Source organism: Diceros bicornis, chromosome 12 (genome assembly GCF_020826845.1).
Source record: "Diceros bicornis minor isolate mBicDic1 chromosome 12, mDicBic1.mat.cur, whole genome shotgun sequence".
Taxonomy (NCBI): Eukaryota; Metazoa; Chordata; class Mammalia; order Perissodactyla; family Rhinocerotidae; genus Diceros; species Diceros bicornis.
In genome coordinates, this window is record NC_080751.1 from 28,681,262 (window position 1) to 28,696,087 (window position 14,826).

At 34.3% G+C, this 14,826-nt stretch overlaps 1 protein-coding gene across 6 annotated transcripts in view; it reads left to right on the top strand.

The window, feature by feature from the left end:
• Nucleotides 1-14,826, top strand: part of FANCL (FA complementation group L) — a 101,571-nt gene that overhangs the window by 14,786 nt on the left and 71,959 nt on the right. For all 6 annotated transcript variants that reach the window (XM_058551181.1, XM_058551182.1, XM_058551180.1 and 3 more), the window contains 2 exons: nucleotides 2,223-2,279; nucleotides 6,824-6,924. In XM_058551181.1, coding sequence (XP_058407164.1) covers nucleotides 2,223-2,279; nucleotides 6,824-6,924 — 158 coding nt within the window. The remainder of the gene's footprint in view (nucleotides 1-2,222; nucleotides 2,280-6,823; nucleotides 6,925-14,826) is intronic.

Sequence of the window (14,826 nt, forward strand, 5' to 3'; positions counted from 1 at the left end):
GAGATGTAGGAGATAAACTTTGATTTGTAGAAGGTAGGCTGTCATTGCTGACAGTGTAATTACAGCAGTTTTTTAAGGGGTTGTTTAAATTATCTCTCTCTGTTTTCTCTCCACTGCTCCCTCCCCATCCACAGTGACTATTTATATTGTATACTGAAGATTAAGAAATAAATCTCTTGAGATATTTAAATATCCTGAAAAAAACTTGTTAATAAAGACTAAGTATAGGGCCGGCCTCGTGGCTTACCTGTTAAGTGTGCGTGCTCTGCTGCTGGCACCCAGGGTTTGGATCCTGGGTGCGCACCGACGCACTGCTTCTCCGGCCATGCTGAGGCCGCGTCCCACATACAGCAACTAGAAGGATGTGCAACTATGACATACAACTATCTACTGGGGCTTTGGGGGAAAAAAAGGTGGAGGATTGGCAATAGATGTTAGCTCAGAGCCGGTCTTCCTCAGCAAAAAGAGGAGGATTAGCACGGATGTTAGCTCAGGGCTGATCTTCCTCACAAAAAAAAAAAAAAGAAAAGACTAAGTATAATAATAATGTCTATGACTTGGTTACTCTCCACCAATTCACCAAAAGCATTCCTAGAAAAAGTCTCCATTACTTATTAATCTCCTACCTCCCTTTCAATTGGTTATGTAGAGCCCTGTATTAGATCGAGTCTTTTTTTTTTTTTTTTTTGTGAGGAAGATCAGCCTGAGCTAACATCTATGCCAATCCTCCTCTTTTTGCTGAGGAACACTGGCCCTGGGCTAACATCCGTGCCCATCTTCCACCACTTTATATGGGATGCCGCCACAGCATGGCCTGACAAGCAATGTGTTGGTGCGCGCCGGGATCCGCGGAGCACTCGCACTTAATCGCTATGCCACGGGGCTTACGGGGTCGGCCCCGAGTCTTTGTTTTATTCCAAAGTCCAGGTGGATATTACTATTCTTTCCTTATATCATTTTAAACTTAAGTAAATATTAAGGTCAAGGGGCCCAAGCAATCTTTCTCTGCGAAAGGTCTGATAGTAAGTTTTTTGAATTTTGTGGGCGGTAAGATCTCTGTTGCAGCTACTCAGTTCTGCCCTTGTAGTGCCAAAGCAGCCATGACAAGAGGTAAATGAATGGGGTTGGCTGTGTTTCAGTACAACTTTATTTACAGAAACAGGTATTGGGCTGGATTTAGCCTCTGGGCTGTAGTTTGCAGACCCTTGATTTAATTTATTACTTATTTCTAGTAAACTAAGCAGGGAAAATGTTGTATAGAAGAAGGGAAAGTCAGCGATTTGTTCTACAGACATGTGCCCACTCAAAGCTATGTTAAGATGTGAATCATGTCTCATCCATTGTTGAAATGTCTTTATTATTATAATTTTTCTCATCTAAAGAGAGGACAGGTTAACATATTGACTTGGTTCAGAACTGTGTGGTGATAGTGTAGCACATCACAAAAAGTAACACACATACAATATTTTGATTTCAAGCAGAAAAACGATCTAGAGTTTTATCTAAGAAAACAATTTTAAACTTGAGAATTTTCTTTGTTTTCTTTTATTCTATAGTTATTTTATTTTAAAAATGAAGGATTTCTAGGAAATGGAACCATAATTCTTAAATATTCATTCTACTGTAGAGCTTACTTCCTTTTTGCCATTTCATTATAACAGGTTTTACTTTATTGAAAGATTGACTCCTTTTGAATTAATATGGGTTAATTGTGAAAGGACAAAAATAACAATGATAGGTAATCTTTAAGGTTAAGAAAAAAATAAAACTAGACAGTATTGAATAATAATTGTTAATTCATTACTCTAACTAGATTTTTAAAATTTTATAGATTTATCTGACTTTTATATTTTATGCTCCTCTTTGTACTCCCATACCACTTTCTTTTTTTTTTAAATAAGGCTGTGGTTTGCTAGATTTGCTAAACTTTGCGGTAAACAGTGCTAAAGGAACAGAGGAGTGTGTGAGGTTTTAAGTGACATTCTTACACAATTCAGTATATCTCACGAAAATAGATTTGAGGGCTTTAATTACTCTTTCAAAATGAAATTGATAGAGATAGTAGGGATGATGGATCAATACTTTAATTCTTATACTTTTCAGATGTAGATATAGCTAATATTTTTTTTCACATTTACCTGGACCTGTATTTTATTTCAATTTCAGTCCAAGGAATATTCATTGTACAAATGAAATTAATTGGAAATGTTGTTTTGATCTAGAGAATGCAGCACTCTCCTGATCTACTGAGCTTTATGATGGAGCTGAAGATGGTCTTGGTAAGAATTTGTTTTCTGACACTGTTAACTTGTTTGTAAGTCTTGATTGTTTCTGTCATTCCTTTAAAAACTAAGATGATTAGAATTTAAAACTTTGCAACTCCCAGTAATTTAATATTTTATTTTGCTGTGTGCATACTTGGATGGTACTTTTCTTGAACTGGCTACACTTGACACCAGTCTTGGGCAGGTGGTAAAGAAATAAAATGTACTCTTGGTCTGTCAGAGAATTTAATATCTAAGGAGAGATTAGATAGTCTCATTTGAAGATGTAATAGAACGTATAAGTAATTTTGTATTGCAAATTGTGTTGCAGATTTCTATTGCAAATTATATTGCAGCTGCAGATTTCTGAAAAACGTTAGGCTTTATTACATACATACAGTTACATATGGTGGTTGATTATTCAGTTAATTATTTATGAAATACTTGATTATTTAGTTCTATACACATTGTATTATTTTTTAAAAAACTTTTTATTGTGCAGGTTTCAACATAAACAAAAGAAGAGGGAAGACTATAGTGAATACCCATGGGCCCCTGACCTAACTTCATTTGCGGAACATATTTCTTCCCCTACTCTTTTAGGAGAAAGGGACTGGAGTATTTTAAAGGAAATCCTGGACATCATATCCATTCCTCTATAAATATGTCAGTGTATATCTCTAACAACTCAGTGTTTTTTGTCTGTTTTTAAATATACTCTTAGAACCTCAGCAAAGTTAATGATAATTCCATATAGCTGCTTTGTTTGTTTCAGTGTTCAGACAAGGTCCTCACATTATATTTAGTTGATATGTCTCTTAAGTCTTTTATGGTAGCACCTCTTCTTGCTCCCACCTTTTTTTTTTTAATGCCATCTACTTGTTGAATAAATCAGATTATGTGACCTATAAAATTTCCTGCATTCTGGGTTTGGTTTATTAGATGCTCATGGTATTTTTTAGCATGTTCTTCTACCTTCTTTGTAATCTGGCAGTTAGATCTAGAGGTCTCAACAGATTTGGGTTCATTTGTTCTGGTAAGAATACTTTGTGCTCTGTCCTTATATTGCATCAGGAGGCACATGATGTCTGATAATTCCTCTTTTAGTAAAGTTAAGATTGAGCAATAGGTTTAGATCCATCCAGTAGAAAGTTTCCCATCAGCCTTTCACCTAATGATTTTAGCATCTAGTGATGGTCATCGCCTATATCTACTATTTCATTAGATTACAAATGGTGATTTTTAAAATTCCATCATCTATATTTATTAGCTGAAAAATCTATAGAGAAGAACTTGCCCTCGTTAGTTATTTGGTTATTTTGAGGTATAGGTTATACTGGAGAGATAGGATATGTGCTTTTTTCCCCCCTTTTAAAAAAAAAAAACAGTTTTTAGGATAATGAGTTGGTGCTTAGCAGCTGTCAATGGGAACTACTTTTTTTTTTTGGTATCATTATGAACTCATGGGTTTTTATATATTTGATTAACTTTAATCCATTGTAATCATTATTCTTTTTGATACTTAAATTGTCCCATTTTTGGTCAGTGTAAGCCCTTTCATGTTTGCTCCTGAGTTCCTTTAACGCAACCCAAGTTTGCTTTCTGACACCAGTTGCCTTGGGCCCATTGACCCGTCCTATCCCAGAACTGAATCAGTTATTTCTTCAAAGAGCTGTGGTTTCTTTGTAGGAAATGGTATTTGGATGCCACAATCTGAAAACTGGAGTGCTCGTTGCTAGTCCTTCTGGGTCTTTTCAGTGGACAAAGCTAGGAAAAAATACTTTTTAGAAAAAGAATAATTAATCAAGAGTTTATATAGATATTTCCAATTCAGATTTGGCATTTTAGGGTTTTTTACTTTGATTTTATGCTTTTGTCTTTTTTCTCTTACTCTGAAAATCTTGGTTTCTAATATTAACATAATATGTTTTTTATTATGTTTTATTTATGCTTTTCCTCTCTCTATATATTAATTTGTTTTACAAAATCACAGTACCAATATTGCTACTAAAAACTGAAAGCAGTTTGATATTTCTTTGTGGTTCTTTTAAGACCTTTTTATTCGTAGCAGCAGCTACCACATATTAAGAGCTTAGTTGCTAGATTTGTTCTGAGTCCTTTTTTTAATCCTCATAACAGCTCTCTGAAATTATTTGGGATCAGAGTAAAGAATTTAAAGTCAATTTCTAAAGTTTAAATTTTGGTTTATAAATTTATAAACCTTAAATAATAAGGATTATCAAATTGATTGTAAATTTTGTCAAAGTCCAAAATATAATAACCTTAAAATAGGTAAGGTGAAGAAGTGAAGCGTATTTTGGTTTACATTCCTTTGACGTTGGAAAAAAAGTTTGAAAAGTTGCTTTTATCTTTTTATCATAATTTTAATAAGCTATACAAATAGAAGGACTGTGTCCCATTAAGCTCTTATTACTGACACTAACTTTATTAAGTTGTAAGCACAGCTCTCTTGGTCATTTAATTTTGAAGAAACACTCAGTTTAAAACTAAAGTAAAATATTGAGATTGATCTCTGATTCACAATAGTATATTTGTTATTGCATTTTTGAATAAAATGAAATCCTATTTTTAGCTTTCTAAAGAAATTATGGACAGAGTTGGTGATATTATTGCACATTTATCACGATGTACCTAAAAATGTAAGAATTTTTCCTTTATTTGTTGTATTGTCACTAATAGAGTTTCTCTAATATAATTGCTGATAAAAGTATTGAGAATGATGCCCAAATGAAATCAATAGTTATTGAACTTATTCGGGAAATTTTGTACATCTCCCACAGAGTTTCCTAGTAATAACTAAGAGTTTATATAGTAGGAATTCAGTATATATTTAATAAATGAACAATTACCTATGTTTTAAAAGAACCCTATGAGGTGGGTTATTTTATTCCTATTTCAGAGCTGAGTCACTGAGCGCCTAAGGCCTCAAAACCAGGAAATGCTAAAGTTAGGATCTAAAACCTCTGTTTGTGAAGCCTGTATTCTTTCTACTATGTACCTCTGCCTCCTCCATGAAGAATGCTTTGCTTCTCTGCCTCTGCCCTTTTTTCTGTTAAGGTTCTAGAATAGGAATAACTTGTCTGACCCAAGGTAGAAGGCAGAGTTTACAAATGTCATAAACCTAGGATTAAAATACATTTTTAGTATTATCCAAGTTTATTTTTACCTTCAATGTATGTAGATAACAGTAATTAATATTTCTGAATATATGTATAAGTACAGGAACTATACTGACTTATGTTTTTAGTGACAGAGGATAATCTTAATAGTACAAATTTACTTTTGTGGACCATCAGACTATTTACAGATAATATTAGGTATTCAGTTTGTGAAGAAAGCAGTATACTCCTTATCGTCTAGGAGCTTACCTTCTGATTAAATCCAAATTGACATTCTGGGCTTTACACTCTGCTTTCACAGTTATTATTATTATAATTTTTTTAATCCTAAAGCAGATTTAGAACTATATTAAAGTGATTTCAGTTTATAGTCCTGATTTTGAAATGCTGTTTTGTAAAATCTATTCTTTCTAGTATTACCTCAATTTAATAGTATCCTATTCTTGTTAAAAGAAACAAGTGTAAGGATTAATAAACATTTACATAAAGGAATAAAAACTTATACTTTTTATTAGGGTTATATTTATCAGAAGCATTTATAATTTTTATACTTGATCCCATCTGATTTTCTTATTGTATCTGATTTCTTTTTCTTAATTTTATTTCTTTACTTTTTATAGTATCTTTTGATAATCCAGACCATATGAACATCTATGTTATTTGTAGATTTATTTTTACTTTCCAAGTAAGATATTTGTCTGGGTTAACAGCTTTGAAGTAATTGATAATTTTTAGCCTCAGCAATTCTAGTGATGTTTGTATTGCTTGTAAAAAATATAAATTTTAGTTTTGTTTAGGGGAGCATAAACCATCTTAAAGATATCATAGACGGGCCTACCAGGGAAAGGGACTGTGATCTAGCCAGATAGATGGGAAAACACTTACCTGGTCTGGGAGTAATACAGAATGTAACTCAGTGAAAGGAATTAGCAAGTAAGCAGTTACTGTGATAATGAAGAGTTTTTGTTTGTAAGGATATAATTCATAATGGTGTGTATACAAATATCTCAGTCTAGGCAATGTACTTAGAGTTCAGGCTTTTCTTTAAGGGTATATGTTTCTTTCTAACAAATATTATGTCCACAGGAGTAGAAAAATAGTGAAGCCTTGAGGATGAGTTGTTTTTTTTTTAACTTTTTTCATCTCTGATAGTCATAGTAGTCTAGGAGAATGTTAAAGTCTTAAGTTTGAATGATACAATAATTGGCATTTTTACATGAACTTCAGCACTGTCCTTTAACTTTTTCATGCCTCTTTTTTTATGAGAAGGGGAATGATTCAGCTAGATTTTCTATCAAAATAATGGACACTTTAGTTAGGCACAGAGGTTACAAAATTGTGTTTGTGTTTTGTGGTTAGGTACTAACAGTTCATTGTCCAGCATTCCATAGCTGATTGAAGTTTTTTTCTTTTCAACAGGAAGTTGCTTTAAAGAATAAACAAGAGCAGTATGCGCCATCTCCTCCTCCCCAGTTCTACTCAAGCCTTATTGAAGAGATAGGAACTCTTGGTTGGGATAAGTATGTCTATTTTAAAATATGTTGTAGAGATGCTTTTTTTTACACATTTCAACTGAATATATTTGCAGTTTTAGCTATATATGTTATACCTGTTTTTAGTCAAAGTGTGTCCTTGTAGAGTATCTGATCCTTATTGCGGCTATGAATTAAAGGGATATCATCATAAAAAAATTGACGTAGAAGGTAAAATACTAAATATAATTTGGAAAAAATAACATTTTTGTGTACACAGTAAGATGTTACCATATTTTCACTGAACATATAACATTTTATTATTTATTCTTTCTTTTTTTAGTTTTATTGAGGTATAATTGACAAATAAAATTGTAATATATTTAAAGTGTACAATGTGATGATTTGATATACATTTACGTTATGAATGGATCTCTCCAATCAAGTTAATTAACACATGCATCACCTCACTATTTCCTTTCTTTTTTTCTGACATTTTTTGAGGTCAATTTTCTTGTTGCTGTTATGGAGGGGAGAATTTTAGGAACTTTTGACTGCCATTTTCACTGACATCACCCAGTTTTTTTAGTTTTATATTGACCTATCTTGCTATATGTTTTCTGTGTCTCACCTGTTCTGTTTTTTGTCTTCATCTGCCTTCATTTGAATTAATTAATAATTTTATAATATTTGTCTTTATATTAACTTATTAGTTACACATTCTTTTACTATTCTTTTAGAGGTAACTTTAGAGACTACAACACACATATAGCATAATATACATTGTTTCTTTTACCAATTTCCTTATAATGCAAGGATCTAAAACTCCTTAATGCATTTTCTCCCCCTTCACCTGTTGTGTTATTGTTCTCACACATTATAATTCTGTATTTAAAAATGACAAACTTTATTATTGTTGTTTTTAAAGTCAGTATTTTTACACACACACACACACACACACACACACACACACACACAGAGTTATTTCTCCCAGTGTTCTTTATTCCTTTCTGCATTTCTATCCTTCTATTCTATCTAGAATCATTTTCCTCCTGACTAAAGAATTCCCTTTAATATTTTTTCTTATTGAGATATAGATGACATATAACTTTATATTAGATTCAGGTATACAACGTAATGATTTGTTATATGTATATATTATGAAATGATCACCACAATAAGTCTGGTTAACATACATCACTGTACATAGTTATACATTTTTTTTCTCGTGATGAGAACTTTTAACATTTACTTTCTTAGCAACTTTCAAGTATATAATACAATATTATTAACTGTAGTTGCCCTGTTGTACATTACATCCCCATTACTTATTTATTTTATAACTGGAAGTTTGTACCTTTTGACTACCTTCACCCATTCCTTCCATCTCCCATCCCCTGCCTCTGGCAACTACCAATCTGTTCTCAGTATCTATGAGTTAAATTTTTTTTTTTTTTAGATTCCATATGTAAGTTAGTTTATACAGTATTGATCTTTCTCTGTCTGACTTATTTCACTTAGCATAATGCCCTCAAGGTCCATCCATGTTGTCACAAATGGCAGGACTGAGTAACATTCCATTGTGTATACGTATTATACATGTATACATATACATATGTATACATTTTCTTTATCCATTCATCTGTCAGTAGACGTTTAGGTTGTTTCGATGTCTTGGCTATCATAAATAATGCTGCAGTGAACACGGGGGTGCAGATATCTCTTTGACATTGTGATTTTGTTTCCTTCAGATATATACCTAGAAGTGGAATTGTTGGATCTATGGCTATTTTTAATTTTAGAGTGCATACAAATTTATGATTGCTCCATCTTCCTTGTGGATTTTCCCTTTTATTATTATTAAATGTTTCTTTTCGTCTCTAATACTATCTCTTGCCTTAATGTCTACTTTGTTAGCTATTAGTGTAACTACACTAGATTTTAATGCTCTGCTGAAGTTCTCCATCTTTTTCTCTATTTTCTTTCATAGTTATTTTAAAATATTTTTCTGCTAATACCCATAATCTGGATCACCTTGAGTCTGTTTTTACTTTATTTTACTTTTTTTCTTGTGGTTTTCTGTCATACAGTCCTGGATCTTGGCATTCCTAGTATTTTATTTTTTTTAATAGACTTTATTTTTTTACAGTAGTTTTAGGTTCACAGCAAAATTGAGAGGAAGGTAGCAATTTCCCATATACTTGCTGCCCCCACATATGCATAGGCTCCCCCATTGTCAGTATCCCCCACCAGAGTGGTGCATTTGGTACAGTGAATGAACCTGCATTGACACATTGTTATCACCCACAAACCATAGTTTACATTGGGGTTTATTCTTGGTGATGTACATTTTATGGGTTTGGACAAATGTATAATGACATGTGTTTGCCATTATAGTATCGTATAGAGTAGTTTTACTGCCACAGAAATCCTTGATGTTCTACCTATTCATCCCTCCCTCTCTCTTAACCCCTGCCAACTACTGATCTTTTTACTGTCTCCATAGTTTTGACTTCTCCAGAATGTCATATAATTGAAATCATACATTATGTCGCCTTTTCAGATTGGCTTCTATTACTTAGTAATATGTATTTAAATTTCCTTTCAGTCTTTTCATGGCTTATTAGCTCATTTGTTTTTAGCACTGAATAATAAATCTGTTGTCTGGCTGTACCAGTTTATTTATCCATTCATCTACTGAAGGACATCTTGGCTGCTTCCAAATTTTGGCAATTATGAATAAGCTTGCTATAAACATCTGTGTACAGGTTTTTGTGTGGACAAAATTTTTCAACTCTGTTGGGTAAATATCAAGTCCTGGTACTTTTTTAACAGTAAAAAGAGTAAGGAATTTTTCTTTATTTTCATAATTGAATCAATACAAAATTGAATACTCTATAATAAAAAAAAGTAAAACCTTAAATCTCCTCGTCTCTGCTCAATAAGATGGCTGAGCACTCTTGCTTTAAAAAAAAAAACTGATGCAAGGGGAGAAATGAGGAAACTGGCCTAATTTAGAGGCATTTGAGTTAATGTACCTTTTCTCACTGTCTCTTGCTGGCTGTTCTCCAGTAGTTGTCCTTAGCCATTCAAGCTGCTGTGCTTCGCCTGATAATCTTTTGTCTCATGTTGGAAATTGTGTATGAAAAAGTTCAGTAGCTCCAGATATTATTATTTTCTTCTATAAAGGGTTTACTATTTCCTTTGCTAGGATAATGGAGTGGGAGCCGGTGCTATAATCCTGATAGAGACTGGACTGGTTCAGGGTGGGTTTTAGTTTTTGTGGGGCTCAAGCTCTCTTATTGCTCCCTTCCTTCTCCCAAGCTATAACCCTCCAGAGCTTTCAAGCAAGAGGCAGTGTGTTCATTGGGATTTCTTCCTTGATGGATCCTAAAATCTAATCTTTGTCTCTTTACAAGGCCAGTTTACCTCTCACTTAGAGCCTGGGGTCTGTTTTTGGGACTTCTTATTTGCTGTGCTTTGCTTTTGAGGCAGCCCTCCAAGGGCTCCCACTCAGAGCTTGGGGATATTCACTGGGACTCTTTCCCACTGGTGGGTTCTCAATTCTAGTTAATTTCTCCTCAGTATTATGAGATTTCTAAATATTCTCCTTTGTTTTTCATTGGTTTTCTACTTGGCTTTTTAATCCTCATATCCCTTGCAGTTTAAGGATTTATCAAAAGTTTTGATGGAAAATTGTCAGAATATTAGGCCCAAGTCTTGGACCTTACCTTTCCACCAGATTCTGGCCCTTTAAGTCTATTATTTTTCTTTATCTTCAAGAGATTGCCAGAAATGCTGCTGTGGTTTTTTTTTTTTTACCTTGCCTCTGCTCCCCCTTCTTCAGGACCTTGGTCCTTCAAGTTCTGGTTGCCTTAGCAATTCTTTGATGCCTTCAAACTCTTTTTTCTTTTCCCTTTCATCAGGCTACTCTAGTTGTTCTCAGTGGAAGTGTTGATCTGTAAAAAGCTACTCCATTTTAGCTAGAAATGGATGTTACTGAAACCAGCAAGCAGTTAGCCATTGATGATTAAGCAGCTAGTAACTGGGGGATTGGAATTGGCCCCCACCCCCACTAACTAACCAAAGGAGTTTGGGATGGGAGGCCTGCCCCCGGAACAGGCCATCGCCTTAGACCTCTCGGGTTGTGTGGGTGGGTCTGTGCTAAGCCCATTCATAGTTCTGGTTGTTCTTTGTAAAATACATTTACATTTGTAAAGAAAATCTCCATTTCTGAAGGTACCTTCTTCCCTGTACCAGGAAGAAGAGGGGGATGGCCTTACCTAGAAACTTATCAGAACGGAAGGTGAAGACTTAAATCTGCATGGTAAATTTACCCATTGTTAACTGTGCTGTTTAGGCCATATGCTATCCAACTCCCACCAGGTTCCTATAGGTAACATCCCCCTGGAGCCAGGGTCACCATGGTAATGGGTGTTTGAGCTATTCTTTCCAGGAACTGAACCCCTTGGTCCGATAAGCTGCCTGTAAGCGACCTTGTGACGGCAAGAGGTTGGAACTCCACCCTCAGGACGTGCTAATGCTGCCATTCTGTGAACATGCCTCCCACGAAGAGGCATGAAGCCTAACTGTGCTTGCGCAGATCATCAATTACCTCATCTCTGCTCACCTCCAATCATTTCAGACCACCTTGCCCCCTTCCCGTAAATATCCCTGAGTCCCTATTTTCGGGGAAGTGGATTTGAGATTCATTCTCCCGTTTCCACACTTGGCTGCCTTGTGATTAAATCCTCTCTCTGCTGCAATCTCGTTGTCTCAGTGTTTGGCTTTCTGGGCGGCGGGCAAAAATGGACCTGGTGTGGTAACATTACATATAATTTTAAATGTTACTATTATGGTGATATTGAGGACTGGTTATTGTTTATTCATGAGATTAGGCTTTATTTGATAAAGCGCCATTCCTGAATAAGATTTGGGATGGATGGAACCTTTTTAACAAAATTTAGCATAACAATGGAGAGGAGACAGAGAAGACAAGTAATGAATTGAGATGCACTAGTAGCAATTCAGCTGAAGTTATGAAGATTTGTCTTGAGGCAGTGATGTCATGGACCTAGTCATTCTTTGGATATGAGGTGATAGAATAGAGAAAAATCATTTTGACTTATTTTCAGATGTTTAAATGTTACGATCTTGGTGTTTAGAGGTTAGTTAAGGATGTAGGGAGGGTTTGGGAAGGGAAGAGGAAATGTTCTAGTTTTATTTCTGTTATATTGATGTAGTGAATTTGCGGCAGTTTTCTAAGTGGATGTGACGTGTTTGGGAGAACTCCAGTAATGAAAATTAGTTGACGCCTTGAGAATGCAAATATGAGATTTTTGAATCATTCATTTCTTTCCACTTGTTATTTATTGAATGCCTATAATGTAAGGCAGTGGAGATACCTAGGCAAGACTAATGATTCCTTATAGAACTTACTTCCAGTGAAAGTGTCAGAATTTAGGTAGATGATCACCATAATACTTAATTCTAACTGTGATAAGTACTATTGAGTATAATTATATGATTTCTTGAGAGCCATTAGCAATAAAATTATAAGAGAAATAGTACAAGTATATAAAATGTTTTATGGAATAAATGTTTTTAGAGATAAATAGTGACTTTTGCTTTGCGTTATACACATTGTTCTGACATGGGAGAAAAAGGAACAGATTTCTAACTTGGATAATAAATGAAAGCCAAAAGTAAGGATATGAGTGCCTCTATTATAGCATTTATCACAATATAAATGTTTGTCTCCCCCTTAGACAAAGATTATTACATACGGGAACTTCCATTTATGAAGTTTTCTGTTGTATGCCACTGAGTGCTAGCCACATTATATAATTCTTATTTAATTCTCAGAATAAATTTCAAGATATAAAGTTTTATTCCCAGCTTTGTATGTAAAATGAGTGTGTATCGCCAAGGCTGGCTGTACGACAGTGCTCACGTTTCTATGTGGATGATGCTCCCTGGAGTTGTGCTAGGGGGCAGCGCTGCTATGGAGCCTTCAATAAAGTTCCCTCAAGTACTTGGAGTTAGTCACACTTGGAGGGTGAAAATAGTAAAAACTATCTCATCATGCGTAAAATTGGCCATATGCAAAATTACACCAAACTTAGAGATAATTTTGAAATCTGTTGCTTAGATTTGTGAAAGATCGTAGTTGAATTACAGTGACTAGGATGCAGGATTGAATTAGAATATAGCTACTGTTGCCTAATCATTTGCTTTATAGTCTTTACAAATAACATATTACCAGAAGAGAAGTTGTCTGCATAGATTGTGAGAAGCCAGAGTAAGGTTTTGTCAGTATATATCCAACACTGTCTGGTGGAATAAGAAAATCTGTCAGTTTGATTTTTGTGTCTTAATTCTTAAATCAGGTCTAGTATACTTGACACACTGATAATGTTGGGTTTCAGGACCCTCACAGCTAAAACAGACTGAACTGTGCTGTCCCCATACTAGAACTGCTACCTTTTGAGGCCCTGCTTGAGCAGCTGGCTAACTTCTTAATTTAAAATATCTTTTAAAATGACACAGACAAAGATTTCCACGACAAATTGATTTAAATGGATTTTCAGAATCTTAATGATTCCTAGACCATGTCAATATGTCTATATTTTCCCTACACTCTAAATAATAATCTTGTAGATTTGTTAGTATACTAGTAAAATCTGATAATAAAAGAAAAATCTTTTTTTAAGGTAATGAAGACCATGCTGTGTTTTTAAATTACATACTTGACATATCTAATCAACACTATAGGATTAGGCATTATAAAAAATTATTAGAAAAAAAGGAGAAATATTTAAAAGATGATTGAAACCTTACCTTTTTTCCTTATATTCACATGCCATTTTTTTAGAAATGACATTGAGAATTAGTAGCTGACCTTAAGTTTGATTGCTATTGTAATTTCTGTACTTGCTTCAACTTCTACAAAAACAGCAAATTATCCGAAGGGTAAGATGAAAGTGGTTTGACAGTCGTGGGTGATTTTGAGTGTCACACTGGCTCACAAAAGTGAGTGATATAAAAAGATGTCCCCTGATCGATTTCTGTTAACTTCTGCTTGTGTTGTTTTACAGAAAGGCTCATCAAAACAATAAGAATTAAACAGAGTCCTTGGGGTTTAACAGGATTTTCTGCTTGCTATTAAGGGTGTCTTGGAGTTGAAAGCAGTGAATACTTTTACTGTAAGCCCACCTTGTCGGTGGGCTGATCCACATCCCACTTTAGCTACGGTAGTCCTAATTTATGCCTTTTCTCCTGGCTCCTTTCAGTAAAAGTGTCCCAGTTTGGAAGAAATGCATAGTCATCTTATTTATAGGGTATCTTATGTTCATTTTAATGATCACATGGCCCTAGATAATTCAGGGATTAAATGGTTCTAACAGGAGGAAGTGATCTGATGGTTTTTTCCCTTTTAGACAGCGTATTATTTATCAGTTAGAGTGAGTAGAATTCAGCTATTTGGCCATTCAAATTTGTCTTGGGAAAGAGCTAACTGAATTTTAATAAATTGTTGTGCTGCTGAAAGATTGTCAGCATATATTGTTAGATTTTTAATTAAGTCCATTATTTTGGTAATGGACTTAATCCATTGATAGTAATATTTTCTGTAATTCTCAATGCATTTCAAAGAATTATATAACATTGGGAGAAATGGAGATACTTGTTTGTACTAAATTAATTCTGTTAACTAGACAAGGGCTTTACTTCTGTCTTATCAGCTGTGTGACCCTGGGCAAGTAATACAACCTCTCTGAGCCACATTTTCGTCATTTTTCAAATGAAACTAATAGTTAATAGTAAGGGTTAAAAAGAAACATACATTAAGTGACTCACATAATTCCATGTGTAAAGTAGGTATAAAGTTGTTGAGACACTAGTTCACCCCAAAATGTCAGACTATATATGAATTTTATAGCATTTAGTGTT